We start from the raw sequence: 24,965 nt of genomic DNA on the forward strand, positions 1-24,965 counted from the left end.
TACATTTTTATGGGTTTTTTTTCACACAAATAGAGCTTTTCTTTGGTGGTATTTAATCACCACTGGGATTTTTATTTTTTACGCTACAAATAAAATAAGACTGAACTCTTTTTTAAAAAAAAGCATTTTTCTTAGTTTCTGTTATAAAATTTTGCAAATAAGTATTTTCTTTTGATAAATTTTGACCAAAAATGATGCTACTACATTTCTTTGGTAAAAATAACCCAAATCAGTGTTTATTTGGTGTTGGCAGTGATGGGGGACAGACAGATGTTTTATGGGGACAAAGACATGTGTATGGGGACAGGGGTGCTTGGTGTACTGTTTGTGGGGTGATCTGTAACAGCTCTCTGTGTAAAATCATTCTCGCACAGAGATCTGTCACAGATCTGCAGTCCCCCCCCCCCCCCCTGCACTGAGCTTGGCGGGGAGAACTGTCACAGAGACACGCGTCTCTATTTACATTGTGACGGCTGTGATTGGACACAGCCGTCGCGTGATCGGGAGGACCGATCACAGCGCCCATATCCCAATCTCTGCTCAGCTGGATTCTTGTGGCCGTGCTGCAAGCACTCGCTCTGAGGAACGTTCCTGAACGTCCACTCAGGACAAGGAAATGACCACCCGGCCGTTTATGTGCAGTGGGAGGTGATTAATGTACAGAGAGAAAGAGGTGGAGCTCTAAAAAGAAAAGGTGGGGCCTAAAGAGGAAAGGGTGTGGTTTACAGATGACAGGGCGGGTCTTAAACAGGAAGGGGCTTGGCATTGACAGGAAAGGGTGGGTCGTATTTAAATTAGGGGGTGCACAAGTTTAGTCAGGCCTAGGGCAGCACAAAACCTAAATACACCTCTGACATGATGTAGGCCTGACTTTGGCACTCTGCTATATATAAACATAATATGTATTCTCTTTTGTTACCCATTTTTTACCAGCTGGACATTTTATATCTGATAATTTGATTGGAGCACAGACTTTTACATGTTGATAAAAATGTGATTACCTCCTCAAACTTAGGAACCTTAGACAGAAAGTGATAATGAGGGAGGAATCAATAACCCAATGATGGTGGTCTTCAGGATCAGTCCAGTCTTCATCTTGGTTGTTCTCCCCCCATCCTCACTCTCTGACCTCTGGTGGGGCTCAGCCCCGCTGTTATTCATGACTAAATCATGGACTAAATAAGAAAGTGCAGGACTTCTTGTGTTGGGAAGATGGCAATGAGTGATAGAGGGGGGTGAGGACACTCGTCCTATAATCCCCTCATCACTGTCACTCCTATAAAAGACAGTTCTCGTTGTTTCCTCACTCTCTGACTAAGGTCCATGAATAAAGAAATGAACTGGTAGGAGATCAGAGGACCCATTTACTAGTTACCTTGTGGGTGGAATTGTAAGATCCTCAGAGACAAAGCTGCCTGATGTGGGTGGAGTCCTGGTTTAGGGGGACCAATCTGCTCTTGTCTAGTAATAATCTTTGTATTTCTATTTTAGTAGATGGACGGGAGATGAGGAAAACCTCAGCGGATTGTCTCACTTTGTCTCCAGACTGTAAAGTAGAAGATGAGGACATCACACAGTATAGTCCAGGAGAAAACCCGGCTACCTCAAATGTCCATCCGGCACCACACAGTGTAGATGGACCATCGTATTCCTCTTATCCTGAGGAACCTCAGACTGTGAGGGACGGTGCCGTCCTTCCAACAGATAAGAGGTTTCCCTGTACTGAGTGCGGGAAGAGTTTCCACTTTAAATCTAATCTTATTGTGCATAAAAAATCTCATACGGATGAGAAGCCAGAATTCTGCCCTGAGTGCGGGAAATGTTTTTCGAAGAAGTCCCATCTTTCCACACATCAGAGATCTCACACGGGGCAAAAGCTGCATTCCTGTCCTGAGTGTGGGAAATGTTTTTCAAAGAAGTCACATCTTTCCATACATCACAGATCTCACACGGGGGAGAAGATGTATTCTTGCTTGGAGTGTGGGAAACGTTTTTCAAACAAGTCCTATTTTTCTGTACATCAGAGATCACACACGGGGGAGAATTTGTATTCCTGTTCTGAGTGTGGGAAACGCTTTGCACTAATACCCAAACTTGCCCTACATCAGAGGTCTCACACGGGGGAGAAGCCTTTTTCCTGCACTGAGTGTGGGAAAGTATTTTCACAGAAAGCCAATCTTTATTCACATCAGAGACTGCACACACAAGAGAAGCCGTACTCCTGCCCTGAGTGCGGGAAATGTTTTTCAAGGAAGTCCAATCTTTCCATACATCAGAGATCTCACACGGGTGAGAAGCCGTATTCATGTTCTGAGTGTGGGAAATGTTTTGTACAAAAATCAATCCTAGTCAGACATCAAAAGGCTCACACGGGGGAGAAGTCATGTTTCTGTCCTGAGTGCGGGAAATGTTTTTCACAAAAGTCCGATCTTTACAGACATCAGAGATTGCACAATGGGTAGAAGTCATTTTCCTGTGCTGAGTGAGGGAATTGTTCCTCACTGAAGTCCTGTCTTCCTGTACATCAGGGATCCCACACAACCCTCGAGGTGTATTAGTGCCTTGAGTGCGGGAAATGTCTTCTATATGAATGTTGCTGGACATCACAGCTCTCATGTGGGGAAGAAGCACACTCTGATATACACCTCAGATATACTCCATGGCTGATCTTCATCATGTAAGAAACAGTTCATAAGGAGATCAGAGATCACCAGAGACATGGATGAAGTGTTGTACTGTGTTGGCCATTGATAGCAGGAGAAAAATAAAAATGGAGTCATCACCTCTCATTGGCTGAGTACATTTTGTGGTGTAAGATTTCACAAACACTTAGAGGTCTATTTATTAAAATAATTAGTTGAACGAATGTGACCTGCATTTGCACTGCAATGACGCATATTGGTCATATTTTATTTAATATATTTCACTACTTTATATCATACAGTGAATTCCTATGGTCATTAGCTCCATCTAGTGGCAATAATACCACACAGCAGTATTAATACTGCTGGAGATGAGGGACTCTCCTAGCTGCCGGGGGAAGAACTCCTCCAGTGAGAGTGGGGGAGCAGCAAAGGGAAAGGAAAGACAGATTCTGGTGGTAGGGGACTCAATTCTTAGAAGGACAGAGAGGGCAATCTGTAACCAAGACCTGAAGCGCCCAACAGTATGTTGTCTACCGGGCGCTCGGGTTCGGCACATCACGGATCTTGTGGACAGATTACTGGGAGGGGCTGGGGAAGACCCGGCTGTCATGGTGCACGTTGGCACCAATGACAAAGTCAGAGGCAGATGGAGTGTCCTAAAGAACGATTTTAGGGACTTAGGAGCTAAATTGAGGAAAAGGACCTCCAAGGTAGTATTCTCAGGAATACTACCGGTACATCGAGCCACACCAGAAAGGCAGAGGGAGATTAGGGAAGTAAACAAGTGGCTGAAGAGCTGGTGTAGTAAGGAGGGGTTTGGGTTCCTGGAGGACTTGGCTGACTTCTCAGTCGGTAACCGGTACTATAGAAGGGACGGATTGCACCTAAATGAGGAGGGTGCAGATCTGCTGGGAATGAAGATGGCCAAAAAGTTAGAGGGGTTTTTAAACTAGGCGATGGGGGGGAGGGTCCAGAGACAGTGATAGCCAGCGCGGAAGATATTCCAGAGGGTAGTGTTGGGGGCATTAGTGGTAGGTTAACCAAAGCACAAAAACACAAGGTGAGTATAGTAGCAAGTCCTAGTTGCAATCTTGAAACACCCAATACGAGGACAATATGCGACCGGTCTAAACTATGTGGCATGTTCACCAATGCCAGGAGCATGGCGGACAAGATGGGTGAACTAGAGATACTGTTGTACAAGGAGGATTTGGATTTTGTGGGAATTTCAGAGACCTGGTTCAACAGCTCTCATGATTGGCTGGCAAACATTCAAGGGTATACCCTATACCGCAAGGATAGAGAGGGTAAAAAAGGGGGAGGGGTATGCCTATATATCAAGAATAATGTACAAGCGAATGTGAGAGATGACATCACTGAGGGAGCTAGAGAGGAGGTGGAATCCTAATGGGTAGAGCTCCAAAGGGATGAAGCTAAGGGGAAAATAATACTGGGAGTATGCTATAGGCCCCCTAACCTGAGGGAGGAAGTGGAGACGGATCTCCTATCACAAATTGGATTAGCAGCAAGGATGGGAAGTGTTATAATGGGGGATTTTAATTATCCAGACATAGACTGGGCGGAGGGAACTGCGCATTCATTTAAGGCTCGCCAGTTCCTTAATGTCTTGCAGGACAATTTTATGGGTCAGATGGTAGATGCACCAACTAGAAATAAAACATTACTGGATCTACTGATTACCAACAATACAGACCTGATCACGGGTGTGGAAATACGGGGCAATTTAGGTAACAGCGATCACAGGTCAATTAGTTTCAGTATAAATCACACAAATAGGGAACACAAAGACACTGAATTTCAAAAGAGCCAACTTCCCTAAACTACAAACCTTGCTAAAAGGCATAAATTGGGATAAAATATTAGGAACAAAGAATACGGAGGAGAGATGGGTTTGCTTTAAGAGCATATTAAATAAGGGCATTAGCCAATGTATCCCATTGGGTAATAAATTTAAAAGAGCGAACAAAAATCCTGGATGGCTTAACTCCAATGTAAAAATGCATATAAAAGCAAAGGAGAAGGCCTTCAAAAAATACAAGGTTGAGGGATCATCTTCAGCATTCAGACTTTATAAAGAATGCAATAAGAAATGTAAGGGTGCAATTAGGACAGCTAAGATAGAACATGAAAGACACATAGCGGAGGAGAGCAAAAAAAAATTCCAAGAAATTCTTTAAGTATGTAAACAGTAAAAAAGGGAGGACAGACCATATTGGCCCCATAAAGAATGAGGAAGAACATCTGGTTACAAAGGATGGGAAGATGGCAAAGGTATTGAATTTATTCTTCTCCTCAGTCTTCACGAGTGAATCGGGGGGCTTCAGTAACCAAAACTGCAGTGTTTATTCTCATGACACAACACAGGAAGCACCTCCATGGTTAACAGAGGACAGAATTAAAATTAGACTTGAGAAACTTAACATTAATAAATCACCGGGACCAGATGGCTTGCATCCGAGGGTACTTAGGGAACTCAGTCAAGTGATTGCCAGACCGTTGTTCCTAATTTTTACAGACAGTCTATTGACTGGAATGGTACCAGCTGATTGGAGAAAAGCCAATGTAGCACCAATATTTAAAAAGGGCCCAAAATACATCCCTGGGAATTACAGACTAGTTAGCCTAACATCAATAGTATGTAAACTCTTGGAGGGGATGATAAGGGACTATATACAAGATTTTAGTAATAAGAATGATATCATTAGCAGTAATCAGCATGGATTCATGAAGAATCGTTCTTGCCAAACCAATCTATTAACCTTCTATGAGGAGGTGAGTTGCCATCTAGATAAAGGAAGGCCCGTAGACGTGGTGTATCTGGATTTTGCAAAAGCATTTGACACAGTTCCCCATAAACGTTTACTGTACAAAATAAGGTCCATTGGCATGCACCATAGGGTGAGTACATGGATTGAAAACTGGCTACAAGGGCGAGTTCAGAGGGTGGTGATAAATGGGGAGTACTCAGAATGGTCAGGGGTGGGTAGTGGGGTTCCCCAGGGTTCTGTGCTGGGACCAATCCTATTTAATTTGTTTATAAACGACCTGGAGGATGGGATAAACAGTTCAATTCCTGTATTTGCAGACGATACTAAGCTAAGCAGGGCAATAACTTCTCCGCAGGACGTAGAAACCTTGCAAAAAGACCTGAACAAATGAATGGGGTGGGCGACTACATGGCAAATGAGGTTCAATGTAGAAAAATTTAAAATAATGCATTTGGGTGGCAAAAATATGAATGCAATCTATACACTGGGGGGAGAACCTCTGGGGGAATCTAGGATGGAAAAGGACCTGGGGGTCCTAGTAGATGAAAGGCTCAGCAATGGCATGCAATGCCAAGCTGCTGCTAACAAAGCAAACAGAATATTGGCATGCATTAAAAGGGGATCAACGCAAGAGATAAAACGATAATTCTCCCACTCTACAAGGCTCTGGCTAATAAAGCTAATAAAGGGTCTGGAGGATCTTAGTTATGAGGAAAGGTTGCGAGCGCTGAACTTATTCTCTCTGGAGAAGAGATGCTTGAGAGGGGATATGATTTCAATTTACAAATACTGTACTGGTGACCCCACAATAGGGATAAAACTTTTTCGCAGAAGAGAGTTTAATAAGACTCGTGGCCACTCATTACAATTAGAAGAAAAGAGGTTTAACCTTAAACTACGTAGAGGGTTCTTTACTGTAAGAGCGGCAAGGATGTGGAATTCCCTTCCACAGGCGGTGATCTCAGCGGGGAGCATTGATAGCTTCAAGAAACTATTAGATAAGCACCTGAATGACCGCAACATACAGGGATATATAATGTAATACTGACACATAATCACACACATAGGTTGGTCTTTATTCAACCTCACCTACTATGTAACTATGTAACTTGTCAGCGTCTCCTCCGGTGTTGTGATTCCCGGATCGGATTGTGTCTTCAGTGGGCAGCTACAGTCTGTATATCGCGGAGGGTGAGAATAAAATCCCGATCCTCTTCACTGTCTCTCCTTAAACCTCACACAGGACTTATCTGTGCTCTGACTTTGTTTCTCTTATCATCTCCCTGTGATCTGAAATACAGACTCTGTGATAATTAACCCTTTGTGTCCTTGCTGTGCTTTACTACTCCGCTTCAATGGACACATGTACACTGCTGCTTACATATATGGTTAACTCTTTACAGCTCAATATCTGCAGTCTGGTGCTTCTGGAATCAATAGCATTTAACACCTTAGTGTCTGCTTGTATATGTGGTTAACTTTTCATAGCTCCTTGTATCTCTAAGCCCCGGTTCACATTGATGCTACTTTGAAATCACCCTATTTCACTTGAAGTAGCGCGATTTCAAAGTAGCAAGGTCAGCACGATTTCAGGTGCTACTTGATAAACATTTGTGCGGCTTCATTCACAGAGGTCTATTGAAGTCCCACCTGAAATTGGCAAAAGTAGTACAGAAACTACTTTTGCAAATCAGTGCGACGCTGCAAAATCAGTGTCGCACCGATTGGAACAGTGCCATTGCTTCCAATAGCCTGCGACTTTTCATGCGATTTGATCTCTCAAATCGCATGACAAATTGCTCCAATGTGAACCTAGACTTAGTCTCAGTTCACACTGGCTTTGATGGGCACTGACGAGGCTGCACTGATGAGCACTGATGAGGCTGCTTTGATGGGCACTGTCAAGGCTGCTTTGATGGGCACTGATGAGGCTGCTTTGATGGGCACTGACGAGGCTGCACTGATGAGCACTGATGAGGCTGCATTGATGGGCACTGATGAGGCTGCATTGATGGGCACTGACGAGGCTGCTTTGATGGGCACTGACGAGGCTGCTTTGATGGGCACTGACGAGGCTGCTTTGATGGGCACCGATGAGGCTGCTTTAATGGGCACTGATGAGGCTGCACTTGGTACCCAATTTTAACCACTTCAATACTGAGCACTTTCACCCCCCTCCTTCCCAGACCAATTTTTAGCTTTCAGCGCTGTCACATTTTGAATGACAATTGCGCGGTCATGCAACACTGTACTCAAATTACATTTTTATGTTATTTTTTTTCACACAAATAGAGCTTTTCTTTGGTGGTATTTAATCACCACTGGGATTTTAATTTTTTACGCTACAAATAAAAAAAGACTGAACTTTTTTTTTTTTAAAAGCATTTTTCTTAGTTTCTGTTATAAATTTTTGCAAATAAGTATTTTCTTTTGATAAATTTTGACCAAAAATGATGCTACTACATTTCTTTGGTAAAAATAACCCAAATCAGTGTTTATTTGGTGTTGGCAGTGATGGAGGACAGACAGATGTTTTATGGGGACAAAGACATGTGTATGGGGACAGGGGTGCTTGGTGTACTGTTTGTGGGGTGATCTGTAACAGCTCTCTGTGTAAAATCATTCTCGCACAGAGATCTGTCACAGATCTGCAGTCCCCCCCCCCCGCACTGAGCTTGGCGGGGAGAACTGTCACAGAGACACACGTCTCTATTTACATTGTGACGGCTGTGATTGGACACAGCCGTCACGTGATCGGGAGGACCGATCACAGCGCCCATATCCCGATCTCTGCTCAGCTGGATTCTTGTGGCCGTGCTGCAAGCACTCGCTCTGAGGAACGTTCCTGAACGTCCACTCAGGACAAGGAAATGACCACCCGGCCGTTTATGTGCAGTGGGAGGTGATTAATGTACAGAGAGAAAGAGGTGGAGCTCTAAAAAGAAAAGGTGGGGCCTAAAGAGGAAAGGGTGTGGTTTACAGATGACAGGGCGGGTCTTAAACAGGAAGGGGCTTGGCATTGACAGGAAAGGGTGGGTCGTATTTAAATTAGGGGGTGCACAAGTTTAGTCAGGCCTAGGGCAGCACAAAACCTAAATACACCTCTGACATGACGTAGGCCTGACTTTGGCACTCTGCTATATATAAACATAATATGTATTCTCTTTTGTTACACCCATTTTCTACCAGCTGGACATTTTATATCTGATAATTTGATTGGAGCACAGACTTTTACATGTTGCTAATAATGTGATTACCTCCTCAAACTTAGGAACCTTAGACAGAAAGTGATAATGAGGGAGGAGTCAATAACCCAATGATGGTGGTCTTCAGGATCAGTCCAGTCTTCATCTTGGTTGTTCTCCCCCCCATCCTCACTCTCTGACCTCTGGTGGGGCTCAGCCCCGCTGTTATTCATGACTAAATCATGGACTAAATAAGGAAGTCCAGGATTTCTTGTGTTGGGAAGTTGGCAATGAGTGACAGAGGGGGTGGGGACACTCGTCCTATAATCCCCTCATCACTGTCACTCCTATAAAAGACAGTTCTCGTTGTTTCCTCACTCTCTGACTAAGGTCTATGAATAAAGAAATGAACTGGTAGGAGATCAGAGGACCCATTTACTAGTTACCTTAAGGGGGGAATTGTAAGTTCCTCAGAGACAAAGCTGCCCGATGTGGGCGGAGTCCTGGTTTAGGGGAACCAATCTGCTCATGTCTAGTAATAATCTTTTTATTACTATTTTAGTAGATGGACGGGAGATGAGGAAAACCTCAGAGGATTGTCTCACTTTGTCTCCAGACTGTAAAGTAGAAGATGAGGACATCACACAGTATAGTCCAGGAGAAAACCCGGCTACCTCAAATGTCCATCCGGCACCACACAGTGTAGATGGACCATCGTATTCCTCTTATCCTGAGGAACCTCAGACTGTGATGGACGGTGCCGTCCTTCCAACAGATAAGAGTTTTTCCTGTACTGAGTGCAGGAAGTGTTTCCATTCTAAAACTGACCTTAATGTGCATAAAAGATCTCACAAAGGTGAGAAGCCACATTCCTGCCCTGAGTGCGGGAAATGTTTTTCAAAAAAGTCACACCTTTCCAGACATCAGAGATTGCACACGGGAGAGAAGCCCCATTCCTGCCCTGCGTGCGGGAAATGTTTTGTACAAAAATCAGAACTTGTCACACATCAGAGGTCTCACATGGAGGAAAAGCCGTATTCCTGTCCTGAGTGTGGGAAATGTTTTGCATATAACTCCAATCTTTACAGACATCAGAGATCTCACACGGGGGAGAAGTCATATTCCTGTCCTGAGTGCGGGAAATGTTTTTCACAGAAGTCCAACCTTTACAGGCATCAGACTTTGCACACAGCTGACAAGTCTCATTTCTGTCTTGAGTGCGGGAAATCTTTTTCAAATAAGAGCAGTCTTAACAGACATCAGAGATTGCACATGGGGGAGAAGCCGTATTCCTGTTTCTGAGTGCAGGAAATGCTTTGTACAAAAGCTACAACTTGTCAGACATCAAAATGTCTCACACAGGTGAGAAGCCGTTTTCCTGTCCTGAGTGCGGAAAATGTTTTTCAGTTAAGTCCAATCTTTATATTCATCAGAGATTGCACACGGTTAAGAAGCCATATTTCTTGCCTTAGTGCAGTATTTTTTTTTTTCAGATAAGTCACAACTTTAGAGACATCTCAGATCTCACACAGGTGAAAAGCTGTATTCCTGTTCTGAGTGCGGAAAATGTTTTTCAGATAAATCCAATCTTCATAAACAGCAGAGATCTCACACAGGAGAAAAGCCATATTCATGTTCTGAGTGTGGGAAATGTTTTTCAAAGAAGGTCATTCTTTCCATACATCAGAGAACTCACACAGAGGGAGAAGCCGTATTCCTGTCCTGAGTGAGGGAATTGTTCCTCACTGAACTCCTGTCTTCCTGTACATCAGGGATCCCACACAACCCTGGAGGTGTATTAGTGCCTTGAGTGCGGGAAATGTCTTCTATATGAATGTTGCTGGACATCACAGCTCTCATGTGGGGAAGAAGCACACCCTGATATACACCTCAGATATACTCCATGGCTGATCTTCATCATGTAAGAAACAATTCAGTTTCACCCCCCATTCACACAGAACGAAGGTACATGCACTTTCACCAGGCAAATCTTTTATGAATAGACCCCCAAATGTCAGGAGACGTTTATTTAAAGATGGGAAGTAGGTAGCAGATAAATGAATAGACCTCCTAGGAATTTGATTACCAGGCTGCAGTTAGGGGGAGCTCTAATGTTTAGTGTGACCACAACAGCATGATTCCATCTAGCTCACCATAAGCCTTTCACTGCCCGTTGTTTTTGAATTTTTTTTTTTTAACACATGGTAAAATGCAGATTTTGGGCCTGAAGATTTCCTGAAAGCAGAGGCCCTGGAGAATAAAATGGTGGTAATTATTAAGGTACACCAATGTCACCTTAATATCTGGGTTTATTTGCTAATTTTTCCCCATTTTCTATGATGTGATCTTTTCTACAATACTTTGTTATAATAATGTAACACGTTGTGTATTGTATTGTACACAAATTAATAACGACTCCGCCTCCACATTCCAGACAAGTCATTTTCCTGACCAATTGGAATTCCACCTTTTTTTTCTACCTATTTCCTGATTTATTTTTCCTGCAGTCTTGTGAAAAGTAAAATTATAATAAAAATATATTGAAAAAAAAAAAAGTGGGTGGTGGTGCAATGACAGCACACTTTGATATCCAAAAATGGTCCATAGATTATGCTTTATAAGCCTTTTACAGGTCATCAGTTTAGAGTTACCCATGAATAATGTCAGGAGTCCATTATATACACCCCAGGGTACAGGGTGCAGTGGTCAGAAGTATATCATATACAGTACACCCCGGGTACAAGGTGCAATGGTCAAGAGGATGTCATTAATGGCCCAGCATACAAAGTACAGTGGTCAGGGACATGTCATGTTCAGTTCAGCATACAGAGTGCACTGGTCAGGAATTTGTTATATATTGCCTAGCATACAGAGTGCAGTAGTTAGGAATATGACATATACAGCTCAGTGTAGAGATAGTCATGGTCGCTAGTCAGGAGTATGTCATTTGCAGCCCAACGTATATAATGCAATTGTCAAACGTATATCTTATACAGGCTTGTGTACAGGGTGTAGTGGTCAGGAGCATGTCATATATAACCTAGTTTAAATATTGTAGTATTCCGGGGCGTGCTGTATACAGATCAGAGTGTAGTGGTCAGATGTATGTCATATACAGCTCAGTGTACAGAGTGCAGTGGTCAGGAGTATATCATATACAGCCCAGGTTACAGAGTGCAATGGTCTGGAGTATATCATATACAGCCCAGGCTACAGAGTGCAGTGGTCAGGAGTATATCATATACAGCCCAGGTTACAGAGTGCAGTGGTCAGCGGGATGTTATATACAGCTCAGTGTACAGGACGCCGGTGGGTTCTGGATGGGAGATATTGTTTGGGTTGTGGTCCCTTTTAATTGGGATGACAAATTAAGTAGTTGGGGTACTCAAGGGTTTTCACCCATGAATCATGGGGGGTTCTGGGGTAATCTTTAAATAAAAGAAAACTGATTGGGTCCTGGAATTCAAGGACAAAAAAAGATCTTGGGTGGGAAAGAGCCTCCAACCTTAACTACACTTACTTTAGACTGGAAAGGGTTAACCCACCTGTGAGAAAGGGCTGAAAAGGGCAAGAAACAGCCAGCAGGTCTCCATGAGGTGTTGTATAGAACAACACACAGTTGTAGGAGGGCTGTGGGCTGTTTACCTGGTGAGATGCTGCTGGGCCCCTGTGACCTTTTCACTGGATCCCTGAGGCAAAAGTGAACTTGGTTTATGCTGGCGGTGAGCGGAATCTTTGTTTTTGTACCAGAAATATATGGACTGTTTAGTTTTTCAGCATAAACCATTTTGTTTGCCTGTTTCTGAAGAAACCTTTTGTTTCTACTAGGGTGGCTGGCTAGTAATTTGGTCACCCAAAATATCACAGCAGAGTGCAGTGGTTAAGAACATGTCATAAACAGACCTGTTTATAGAGGGCAGTGGTCAGACCTGTGTATAGAGTGCAGTGGTCAGGAACATGTCATATACAGCTCTGTGTATAGAGTGCAGTGATCAGGAACATGCCATATACAGCCCTGTGTATAGAACGCAGTGGTCAGGAACATGTCATATACATCCTTGTGTATAGAGTGCAGTGGTCAGGAACATGTCATATACATCCCTGTGTATAGAGTGCAGTGATCAGAAACGTGTCATATACAGCCCTGTGTATAGAGTGCAGTGGTCAGACCTGTGTATAGAGTGCAGTGGTCAGGAACGTGTCATATACAGTCCTGTGTATAGAGTGCAGCGGTCAGAAACGTGTCATATACAGCCCTGTGTATAAAGCGCAGTGGTCAGGAACATGTCATATACAAACCTGTATATAGAGCGCAGTGGTCAGGAACGTGTCATATACAGCCCTATGTATAGAGCGCAGTGGTCAGGAGCATGTCATATACAGCCCTGTGTATAGAGCGCAGTGGTCAGGAACATGTCATATACAGCTCTGTGTATAGAGTGCAGTGATCAGGAACGTGTCATATACAGGCAAACTAAAAATGTGGATCCCCTTCTAGTGCATAATTAATCCCCAGTAGGCAGGATTTAAATTTTTTTACCCACGTCTGAAGATGATGGCCACTGAACATATTGTACCAGGTTCTCGACACTTTCAACAGGGATCAGGAGATGTGTTCTATCAAGATCTATTCCTACAGCTATCATTACTGAGAAAAATGGCACCCTGAAATGGATGAAGAGGAGGCTGTAACATTGGGACAGCCTATAATGTTGTTGGTTAGCACTCTACCCTGCAATTATGGAACCCTGTGCTCTGATATATTGCCTGTTTATCAGTAGGGTGCTATACAGGTCCAAGATAGTGAACCCTAGCTGGGGAATTGAGTCCCTGAAGGCCCTCTGAGCAAAGCTCACCATGATGGAAGGGGGTTCTTCTGCTGGTCTGTTTGAATAACTAGTTGCCTTCCCCTTCTGCCCTCTCTCTTGGACATTTTTTGGTAGAGAGTGTAACCCTTTTGGTGAGGTTGTGTGCTGCTTTGACTTGTTTGTGATGGGGACAGGGACAGCTGTAGAACTCTGTGTTGACCAGTGTGTTTCCACTTTAGTGCCCATTGCAGTGCCAAAAGCCTTCTAGTGACAACTGCAGGGGTGGAGTTGTGCTTACAGATATCTTCTAAAACCTGTGCAAGGCTAGGAATTTTTATCTTCACAAGTATGTTTTGGGTTTTATCTTGGCGTTTCTCCAAACAAGGGTTGATATGCCTAGACCTTGAGAATGATCAAGGGGCATTTCCAGGATGGCAGTCTTTTTTCATCAGCCGCTTGCTTCTCATTCCTTGAGACCTTCCCTTCGTTAATTCAGCTCGGAAGATTGTGTGTCATTAATTTGACTCTTAGGGTTTCAGTACTGGCTGTCCTTTCCTGTAAGGATCCATTTCTACTGCTCCACCATGACAAAATGATTCTTCAGCCTCAGTGGTCATTTTTGCCTAGGGTGATTTCAGCCTTCCATCTCAACCAGGAAATGTTTTAACTTATTTTTGTTCTAAGACTCAAAACACTGGGAGACAAGGCTCTGCATACTTTGGATGTGGTTCGTGTTATCAGGATTTACAGTGGGGCAAAAAAGTATTTAGTCAGCCACCAATTGTGCAAGTTCTCCCACTTAAAAAGATGAGAGAGGCCTGTAATTGTCATCATAGGTATACCTCAACTATGAGAGACAAAATGTGGAAACAAATCCAGACAATCACATTGTCTGATTTTTGAAAGAATTTATTTGCAAATTATGGTGGGAAATAAGTATTTGGTCAATATCAAAAGTTCATCTCAATACTTTGTTATACATCCTTTGTTGGCAATGACAGAGTTCAAACGTTTTCTGTAAGTCTTCACAAGGTTGTCACACACTGTTGCTGGTATGTTGGCCCATTCTTCATGCAGCTCTCCTCTAGAGCAGTGATGTTTTGGGGCTGTCGCTGGGCAACACGGACTTTCAACTCCCTCCAAAGGTTTTCTATGGGGATGAGATCTGGAGACTGGCTAGGCCACTCCAGGACCTTGAAATGCTTCTTACGAAGCCACTCTTTCATTGCCCGGGTGGTGTGTTTGGGATCATTGTCATGCTGAAAGACCCAGCCACGTTTCATCTTCAATGCCCTTGCTAATGGGAGGAGGTTTGCACTCAAAATCTCACAATACATGACCCCATTAATTCTTTCATGTACACGGATCAGTCGTCCTGTTCCCTTTGCAGAGAAACAGCCCCAAAGCATGATGTTGCCACCCCCAAGCTTCACAGTAGGTATGGTGTTCTTTGGTTGCAACTCGGCATTCTCTCTCCTCCAAACACGAGTTGTGTTTCTACCAAACAGTTCTACTTTGGTTTCATTTGACCATATGACATGATCCCAATCCTCTTCTGGATCATCCAAATGCTCTCTAGCAAACCTCAGACGGGCCCGGACATGTACTGGCTTAAGCAGGGGGACATGTCTGGCACTGCAGGATCTGAGTCCCTGGCGGCGTAGTGTGTTACTGATGGTAGCCTTTGTTACGTTGGTCCCAGCTCTCTGCAGGTCATTCACTAGGTCCCCCCGTGTGGTTCTGGGATTTTTGCTCACCTTTCTTGTGATCAATTTGACCCCACGGGGTGAGATCTTGCATGGATCCCCAGATCGAGGGAGATTATCAGCGGTCTTGTATGTCTTCCATTTTCTAATTATTGCTCCCACAGTTGATTTCTTCACACCAAGCTGCTTGCCTATTGCAGATTCAGTCTTCCCAGCCTGGTGCAGGTCTACAATTTTGTTTCTGGTGTCCTTCGACAGCTCTTTGGTCTTCACCATAGTGGAGTTTGGAGTGTGACTGTTTGAGGTTGTGGACAGGTGCCTTTTATACTGATAACAAGTTCAAACAGGTGCCATTAATACAGATAATGAGTGGAGGACAGAGGAGCCTCTTAAAGAAGAAGATACAAGTCTGTGAGAGCCAGAAATCTTGCTTGTTTGTAGGTGACCAAATACTTATTTTCCACCATAATTTGCAAAAAATTCTTTCAAAAATCAGACAATGTAATTGGCTGGATTTGTTTCCACATTTTGTCTCTCATAGTTGAGGTATGATGACAATTACAGGCCTCTCTCATCTTTTTAAGTGGGAGAACTTGCACAATTGGTGGCTGACTAAATACTTTTTTGCTCCACTGTATCTGAGGTCGACTGCTTTGATTCGGCAATCAAATTTTCTCTTTGTGCTTTCAGGGGGACCAAAAAATGTACTTACTAAGTGTACCATTCCCTACTGGGTTAGTCAATTTATTTCTCAAGCTTATGGTTTGAAAAGAAATATTCCACCTTTTTCAGTGACAGCTCACTCTACCAGGAGTGTATTTTTGTTTATTAAAAATCTTGCAAACATACAGCTTGTTATTAAAAACATATTTACATATATACAAAAAAAAACAAATTATATATACATAAACAAAACAAAAAAACTTACTTCATCAGATAGATAGAATAATAGAAAAGAAAATGGCTTTTTCTAAAAGAAACATAAATAGAACTATATGCAAGGAAACATAATTTTATCATCAGTAAAACTATTAAATTATGCAAAACACAACCCTATCGTAACCTAAATACACCCTCAGGCTAAGAAATGATTAAACATTTAACCCATGCATGCAGCCTTTTTAAAAAAATCTGATTGTAACAAAATCTAGGGGACCTCAAAGGACAGAAAGAAAAGACACACACCCAGAGACTTACAGACAACAGCTACAAATACCTGACATTCCTCCACGCCTTTGTCCAGGCCCCCAGCCACCACTTGTCCTGCTCAAGACCCCAAATCTTCCCAACCTCACCCAGAATGTTGTGCACCACCACTTTGACAGGAAGAACTTGTTTCTGAGTGGAAACCTGACACTGTGCATTCCATGTGTAGTAAAGTATTACTGAGCTAACTAAAAAGTGTCTCAAAATCCCAGTGAGTCTCAAAAGTCCCATATGACTACTCCATGTAACTCAAGCACCTGCTTATAGGCTTCTACATTGAGGCAGAACTGAAGCAAGAATAGTCCATCGTTTCCTCCACCCCACCACACTCCACTTTTGGACAACAACGGTTCTCCACAGAGCAATGCTCTAGTTGCCCTTCACATAGAGTCTGCCATGAAACGAATGCCAGGTCAAAGCCTGAAACTGAAACTTTAAGGGGATTCTTTCCAGGTTAAAGGGGTTGTAAAGGCAGAAGGTTTTTTTTTATCTTAATGCATTCGATGCATTAAGATAAAAAACCTTCTGTGTGCAGCAGCCCTCCCAACAGTTACCTGAGGTCCTTCTCTGTCCATGAGTGTCTCAGCCGACCGAGAGTCTCCTTCCTGGGGCGGGGTTCCATGTCTGAATCGACAAAGGGAGCTGTGACTCAGCCTGGGTGCCCCCATAGCAAGCTGCTTGCTGTGGGGGCACTGAACAGGGGGGAGGAGCCAGGATCACAGAAGAGGGACCCGAGAAGAGGAAGATCCGGGCTGCTCTGTGCAAAAAAACTGTAAAAGAGCAGGTAAATATAACATGTTTATTAGTTTTATAGGAAAAAAAAATGAGACTTTACAATCACTTTAATTAAACACAGACCCTCCCTCATAACAGGGCCTGGGCAATCCCTCAAGGCCAGTGGCTCGCTAAAGGCAGATTCAACAACCCTCCTCTCCAGGGCTTTCCTAGGAAGAGACTTAATTTCCTCTGCCATCACTCGCCACTGCCAAAGTATTTTCAGGCACAGGGCAATGTAAGCCGGGAGCTTAACATGGCAGACCCTCAGGCTGTTTACTGGCCCACCATTCTCCCAGTTCTACAGAAAAGGCCTAATGCAGGACTAAAAAATACCAAACAACCCATGTGGTTCCTCTGGCAGCATGTTACCAAAATTTGGTTTAAAAAACATCAGAGAAAATAAAAAACCATCGGTTGACCATACCCAGGCCACGCATCCACCTGGGAAGGTAGGTTACAGACCTCTTAATGAGGTTCAGTCTGTTTCCCCATAACAGTTGCAAGAAACAGGTGTAGATTCTCACATAGAGAGACACTGGCAAAACATAGACAAAGCTGACATACAGAAATACCAGGATCAGGTAAGTTTTAATCAGGTCAATCCTTTTCCTTTAAGAGAGTTTACAATCCTTCCACCTGGCAACCTTGGCATCTGCATCTTATAGCCTGCTTGCCCAATTTGCAAGGCCGTAATCACCAGAAATAAAATTTGATGCCTAAAACTTTAATTTCCTGTCGGGGGTCTGGGAAGGCATCTGGTAGCTCAAAGCCTTCGCCTTCCTCTCCCATCCAGAAAATCTCACTCTTATCCCGATTTATCTTTGAGCCAGATGCCTCAGCATACTGCCTCATCACTGAAACCACCTCCTCCACTGTCCCAGAGGTAAAAACAGACACATCATCAGCATAGGCAACGACCATCAAAGGAGGCTTACCAGGAATGCCCAAAAGCACTATGGTCTGCTCCTTAACCTCCAGATAAAGGCATCGATTGTGAATGTGTATAGCAGAGGACTCAAAGGACCCCCGGATGCAAACTCTAGCCAACATCAAAGGGCCATTGATTCATAATCAAGAAGCTTTTAGCCTCTCTCTTCAGTCAATCGATAAAGCCCCCCCTCCAGGCCATACATGCCAAGAAGTAGTCACAGGTACTGATGACTGACCCGATAAAACGCTTTAACCTGACCCAATGCCAGCAGGTACTTTCTCAAGCCTGCAGCCCTGTACCGTTCCAGGGCCTCCCAGACAGCTAACACCGCTGAAAAAGTGCTTCTACCCTGAACCGAACAGTGCTGGTGGTGAGAAAGTAAATTGCCTGCTACAGACGATAAACGCCAGAAAATTATTTTTGCCAGTATCTTCCTATCAACATTGAGAAGGCTAATAGGTTGCTAATTCTATAAGAACCTTTACCCTTTGACAAAAGAATCTCCACAGATTGTCACTTGGAGGGAGAGAGCGAACCCTCTCTCAGACAGCCATTAAAAACCTCCACCAAATATGGGGCCAGTAACCTAGTAAACTGTCAATTAAGCCTACAACTGACTTAAAGCAGAAGTAAACGCATCCATAAAACAGTTTCATTTCCAGCAAGTGCCGGAAATGTAACACTCCCATTGGTTGTGCTCTCAAACTGTCAAACCATCCCATGGCTGGTGTCATAACTGACCACATGTGCAGCATCATGGCAGTTGTAGATTAAAACAGAGGGAAAGATGGCCGCCTCCTTGGCTGAAAACGATAGGGGGTTTACTTACACTTTAACTTTTCTACCTTGTTTGCAATTCTGGTAAGGGTCGGGTGAGTGATATTTCCCATAATTCCTTTCCAGAACCAAAGAGGCATGCCTGTCATATTGACACTTCCTGAGGAACGTTTTAACCTCAGAGATCATCCCCGGATCTCCATTATTCGAGACAAGCCTATCAAGCTTCCTCCGCAGGCGCTGGTAGGCTACAAACATGTCAAATTGGTTATTTCTTCCTATGGCCTTGAAAAACCCAACAATCCTTCGTTCTGCAATTTCCCACCACTCTGACTTACTGCTGCAAAAGTCTGATTGATACCTGTGCCTGAAAAAAATCCTCAAAGAATTAACTCTCCTTCATCCAGGAGTGCCAAATTCAGCTTGCAAGTAGCCCTCCCCCTAGGTGGTGTATTGGGGCGATTCAGAATCACAGACAGGATACAGTGATCGGAAAACTTCACCGCCTGACACACTGGTTCTAAGAAGGCTGAATTCCCCTTTAAAAAAACCTATCTATCCTACTTTGACTACTACCTTGCTGAAAAGTTAATCCCACGTCGTCTGGGCAGCAATGAATGTGCACATCAACCAGACCTGCCTCTCTAGCTATTTCATCCTAAAAAAAAGGCAGTCAGTCATAGTCCGGCCTGGCTCTGGTACCTTTCATGTCCTTAGTCCTAGTGATGGTGTTGAAATCACCACCGAAGACAACTTGCTGGGCTGTAAAAAGAAAAGGCTTGATCTTCATAAAAAGGCATTTCCTATCCCACTTTGTCTGGGGCCATTTATGTTGATCAGGTGCAGGACCTGCCCCCCATGGAGACGTCTAAGACCATGCATCTCCCCATTTCTACCTCAATAATCCACTTACAGGTTACCATGCTGGTAAGGCTCGGCTGCAATAGACCAGAAGGAGAGGCTGCGCCTTCACTCCTTCACCAGGTAAATGCCAGCCAAACTTGACAACCAGGTCTCTTGCAAAAAGAAAACATCAGTATCAAACCTGCTGAGCAAAAATAAGGCCATGATACGAGCACTTACTGATTTTATGCTGGCAAAATTATTGGTCGCCACCTTCAAAGGAGTGGGAACCGCCAACGGGATGATGGAAGTACATGTTTGTTATTCTGCTTACCCCTCTTTCTACTCAGAGACCCTACACGCTTCAATATTCCTTGTGATTCCTCTTTCATAGAAATCACTGACTCCTCACCAGAAGAACCCTCATCCTCCCCCTATAAAGAAAACACCTCAAATGTATTTGACACCTCCACCCTCACTGGTTCTGGAGCACTGACACCTTTCCTCCTCCACCCCTTACTACCCATTTACCTTCCAACCATTCCATATCCTTACTTGACAATCTTGTTGGCAGAATCTGGATCAATCTTGACACTCTACACCAACCACTCTCATCCCCTTCCCACCTTCCCCCCACCATCATCCAATCCATCACCCACCTCACTCCTTGACATCTTCTGAGCTCCAGCCGCACTACTGCCACTCCGAGGAAGGGGGATCGGTGCAACCATACGCACTGGTCCAGCACCCTCCACTACTTTACAACAAACAGGTTTAGATGCAGACTTGACAACCACAGTTTCTGGCACTGACTGGGTAATTACAGACTGGGGGGACACCAACACCTCTGACGGACTCACAGACACAGATGGTGATGGGACAGAGACGGTAGGGTTCCCTGGTACAACCTCAGCCAACTCAGACTCTTCCCTATCCTCCACTAACTCTGGATTATTGTGCATAGCCTCAGGGCACTGGCTATAAGGGTGACCATCCTTATCACATAAGTTACACCTAACGATCTTAGTCTCTCGCCAGATGCCCCAGTTCCTGACACAAAGAGCACTTTTGCTCTGGACAGAAAGAGTAGAAAAGTATTTTGGCTCTGCATTAATGAGACAGCTTAGGTTGACCAGGGTAGAAGATAGCAAGCCTAACCCTACCAATAAAGACAGGAGGGCAAGCGCTGGACCACACTCCCACACACTCTCAACCTCATCGGCACTGACCACCCACCCATCCATATTCCTCATCCACAATCTTCTTTAGGGGATACAAAGTTTCACCAAACCTCCTTAACCACACCCATAAATCCTCAGGGTGTATAGACTAATTCCTAGTCAGGATAGTCACATTTATTTATCAAGGGTTGTCGTGAGATAACCTTGGAGACAAGCCCCTTCCAGTCTGACTGGCCCCTATACACATGCTCATATTGTTCCCAAAAAAGATCTAGTGACTCTGGACGCATGAATGATCAATCATATTCATAGGAACCTGCTGGAATGATTAGAGCATAAATATCCTCTGCCTTAAATCCCATGACTAGGATCCTATGCACAACCACTCTCCTCCTCCTTCCCACCTGAGCTGTACCACATTCCTGCTTTTAATGGAAGAGGGTGCGTTAGATGAAAGTCCCACAACTGGCTCCCCTCCAGCAGCAGTATGACTTTGTCCTAACACAGCCCTAGCATAGCTCCTACCTGGGGCAAATGGCAGAGAATTCCCAAATTTGGGCACATTTACTGGCTGCAAAGGATCCTCTGAAATCAGGTTTGGCAGATTACCCACCACCTGATCCTCCCTCCTCCACTCCAGCATAGCAGTCCTGCTCACCATACTCCCAGAAGTACCACATTTACCAGCATTCCCATGATCAGGTAAAGTCTTCTGTTTAGAAAAAACACCAGTAGTCTTAGTGTCTATGCAGCGCTCCTGCTCTGCAGTCTTAGTGTCCATGTAGCACTCCTAATCTGCAGTCTTAGTGTTCATATGGGATGCCTGCACCTTATTCTCACAGCCGGAGCTTTGTCTGGATTCCCGCTATCTCCTCCAGCATTCCTTGTTGATTGCAAGAATATGTTGGCGGATGCAGTCCCTTTCTCTGTAGCATCAATCACAGGAAAGTCCTTCACACACTGAGAGAGATTTTAAACAAGCAATCCCTCACCAGCATTTTCCTGAGCTAAAACAGTTCCAACATGTCCTCCATCTGCAGACACTGTAGCACTGCCGCCATCTTGATCAGACTTAACAAACGATTACTTTTTTCTTGACTTTCTCTCTTACAGGCCGAGGGATGACATCCGCCTCATCTTCATCCGACGAGTCGGTAGAAAATAGAAACTTCCTGCCACTCAAGGGAGAATTCATTTCCGCAATGGCCTGCAGCAATCTGGCATTTTATTCATCCTCCTCCTGACAGGACCCAGGTTGCTGGGAGGGGGCAGATACTGACTCAGACATGACAGATTCTGAGACAGGGGTAGTACTGGGGCCACATTGTGAAACTGCTTCCTTGCCCCATCTGTACTGTCACCATTTCTCTAGCATCTACCCTCTGGCTGGTACCAGTATGGGCACTTTCCTTCATCTGTCAGAATCTCTCCTCCTGATATTTATCTTTGAATACACCATAGCTCTCCTTCAGAGAGGTGATCAACTTCTCCTGCTTCCTTACTGCATCCTCCAGTGTCTTCAACTTGGCGTCTTCCCCCTTTTTGTTCCAGGTCTTACCATGCAGAGATTTCTTTTTCTTGAATTCAGCCTTCAGGACAGCAAGTTTCCCTTCCGCCTTAGTTATATGGCAAAATTTATTCACCACTCTGTCCTGGAAAGCTGGTAAGGACTCCCCAATGCATAGGAACAAGTCCAAGATCCACTGCAGCTTGAGCATGTGGTGTTGGCCTCAGTCCCTCTGTAGAGCCCCCGCCTGCTACATCATGGCTGTTGAAAGGGCTGTAGGAGAGCCCCCAGGCTTTATGCTTCTTCCAGCTAAGACCAAAGCAGAGTGAGCCACCAGGGGTGTTGGAGCTTCCTGGGCTATCCGTCATCAAGTAGCACTAGCTCCGGTTTGCAAAGCTGCTACCTGGTCTTCATTTCACATGTTTACACATTTTTACTAGGTAAACGATAGAGCTGCCAAGGACACTAGTTTTGGTTGCACTGTTTTGCAGGCTGCTGCATGAGGTTCCTTTCTGGTTTGTTTTTTCGGGGCCTGTTGCCCCCCCCCCCTTCTAAATTGCTCTGTGTCCTGTTATGTACAATAAAAAAAAGTAGGAGTTTTGGCTTACCTGTAACATCCAGTTCTTGGCATACATCTTGGGACACCGGGATCCCTCCCCTCTGTGTTGTGGTTTATGGCTGTCTATAAAACTGAATTCCTTCCTATTGGGGAGGAGTTATGCTTAGAAGGAGACTGTCCTGTCTTTTTTTTGCCAATGTCCAATCACCTGTAGATGGCACATAACCCTGATGGTAAAGATAATTGAAGCTGCTCTGTTTCCTGTGATGTACTCCAAGAAATGGGTTTTACAGGTCAGCCAAAATTTCTAATTTTTTTTTGCACACATATTAAAATGCAGATTTTGAGCCTGAAGATTAGTTAAAACCCCCATATAAGGGAAAGAAAAAAAAAGAAACCCCAAAATATATATTTTCGGAATGCAGAGGCCCTGGAGAATAAAATGGTGGTAATTGTGAAGATTTTCCTAATTTTCACCTTAATATCCATATTTATTTTCTACTTTTTCTATGTTGTGATCTTTTCTACAATACTTTGTAATAATAATGTAACACGTTGTGTATTGTATTGTACACAAATTAATAACTACTCCACCTCCACGTTCCAGACAAGTCATTTTCCTGACCAATCGGATTTCTACCTTTACCATTTCCTGATTTCTTGACTGCAGTTTTGTTAAAAGTAAAATTATATTCAAAAAAGTATTGAGGAAAAAAAAAAAATTGTGTGTACCGGTGTAATGATGCAAATCTTTGATTGCTCATAGGTAACACTTTAAAAGCCTTTATAGGTCATCACTTTAGAGTCAACACTGAATGACCAAACAAAACTTATTGAAGATTCTGCAGCCAGTGATACATATGAGTATCTGATTCATTACAGTATTTCTTATGATCGTTCACTGTGTATATTGGTCTACACTTGATGGTGTCTTGTGTGAGCACTACATGATTTCTTTTGAGTTCATATCTTTATACAAAATATTTCCCTTTCTCACAAAGGCAAAATGGTTTCTCCCCTTGAGTGAGACCTCTGATGTTTGATAAGTTCTAATTTTTTTACAAACCATTTCCCACACTCAGGACAGGAATACGGCTTCTCACCTGTGTGCAATCTCTGATGACTATAAAGATTGGATTTGTGGGAAAAGCATTTCCCACACTCAGAACAGGAATACGGCTTCTCCCCTGTGTGAGATCTCTGATGTACTTTAAGAGTGAACTTTTGTGAAAAACATTTTCCACACTCAGAACAGAAATAAGGCTTTTCCCCCGTGTGAGATCTCTGATGTCTGTAAAGATGGGACGACTTTGAATAACATTTCCCACACTCAGAACAGGAATGTGGCTTCTCACCTGTGTGAGATCTGCTATGCACATTAAGTCCAGATTTAAAATGGAAGCGTTTCCCGCACTCAGGACAGGTAAACCTTTTATCTTTTGGAAGGCCAGCACCGTCCCTCACAGTCCGAGGGTCCACAAGATAAGAGGAATACGATGGTCCATATACACTGTGTGGTGCCAGGTGGAAGTTTGAAGTAGCCGGGTTTTCTCCTGGACTATACTGTGTGATGTCCTCATCTTCTACTTTACAGTCTGGAGACAAAATGAGACAATCCTCTGAGGTTTTCCTGATCTTCCATCCATGTACTAAAATAGAAATAAAAAGATTATTACTAGACATGAGCAGATTGGTTCCCCTAAATCAGGACTCCGCCCACATCAGGCAGCTTTGTCTCTGAGGATCTTACGATTGCACCCTCAAGGTAAACTAGTAAATGGGTCCTCTGAATCTCCTACCACTCAATGACTTGGGTCTGAGACTATACTGACATATTCCTACACCCAGTACAGTCAGCAAACATCAGAGCAAGAAACCCTGAGAGAATTGCTATGGCAGAGATCTTGCTAGACTTGGGGTAAGTGCTAAAAGACCCAAGGAACATGCCCTAGGTTCCCAGGTCTAGTAATGCCATATTGTGAAAATCAACCCTTTGCTCTCAGTTAAACCCCAGAATTTCCATAAATCCAGTCTAGATACATAAATTGTGT

At 43.8% G+C, this 24,965-nt stretch overlaps 1 protein-coding gene and 1 pseudogene across 1 annotated transcript in view; one reads left to right on the forward strand and one right to left on the reverse strand.

The window, feature by feature from the left end:
* The window catches only part of LOC141121596 (uncharacterized), a 482,112-nt pseudogene that overhangs the window by 37,171 nt on the left and 419,976 nt on the right, over positions 1-24,965 (forward strand).
* The window catches only part of LOC141121622 (uncharacterized), a 73,484-nt gene continuing 64,432 nt past the window's right edge, over positions 15,914-24,965 (reverse strand). Inside the window, exon 16 of the mRNA XM_073611272.1 lies at positions 15,914-24,563. Within this exon, the coding sequence (XP_073467373.1) occupies positions 23,908-24,563 (656 nt within the window). The 3' untranslated portion in view covers positions 15,914-23,907. The remainder of the gene's footprint in view (positions 24,564-24,965) is intronic.

This window comes from Aquarana catesbeiana, unplaced genomic scaffold (genome assembly GCF_042186555.1).
Source record: "Aquarana catesbeiana isolate 2022-GZ unplaced genomic scaffold, ASM4218655v1 unanchor226, whole genome shotgun sequence".
NCBI lineage: Eukaryota > Metazoa > Chordata > Amphibia > Anura > Ranidae > Aquarana > Aquarana catesbeiana.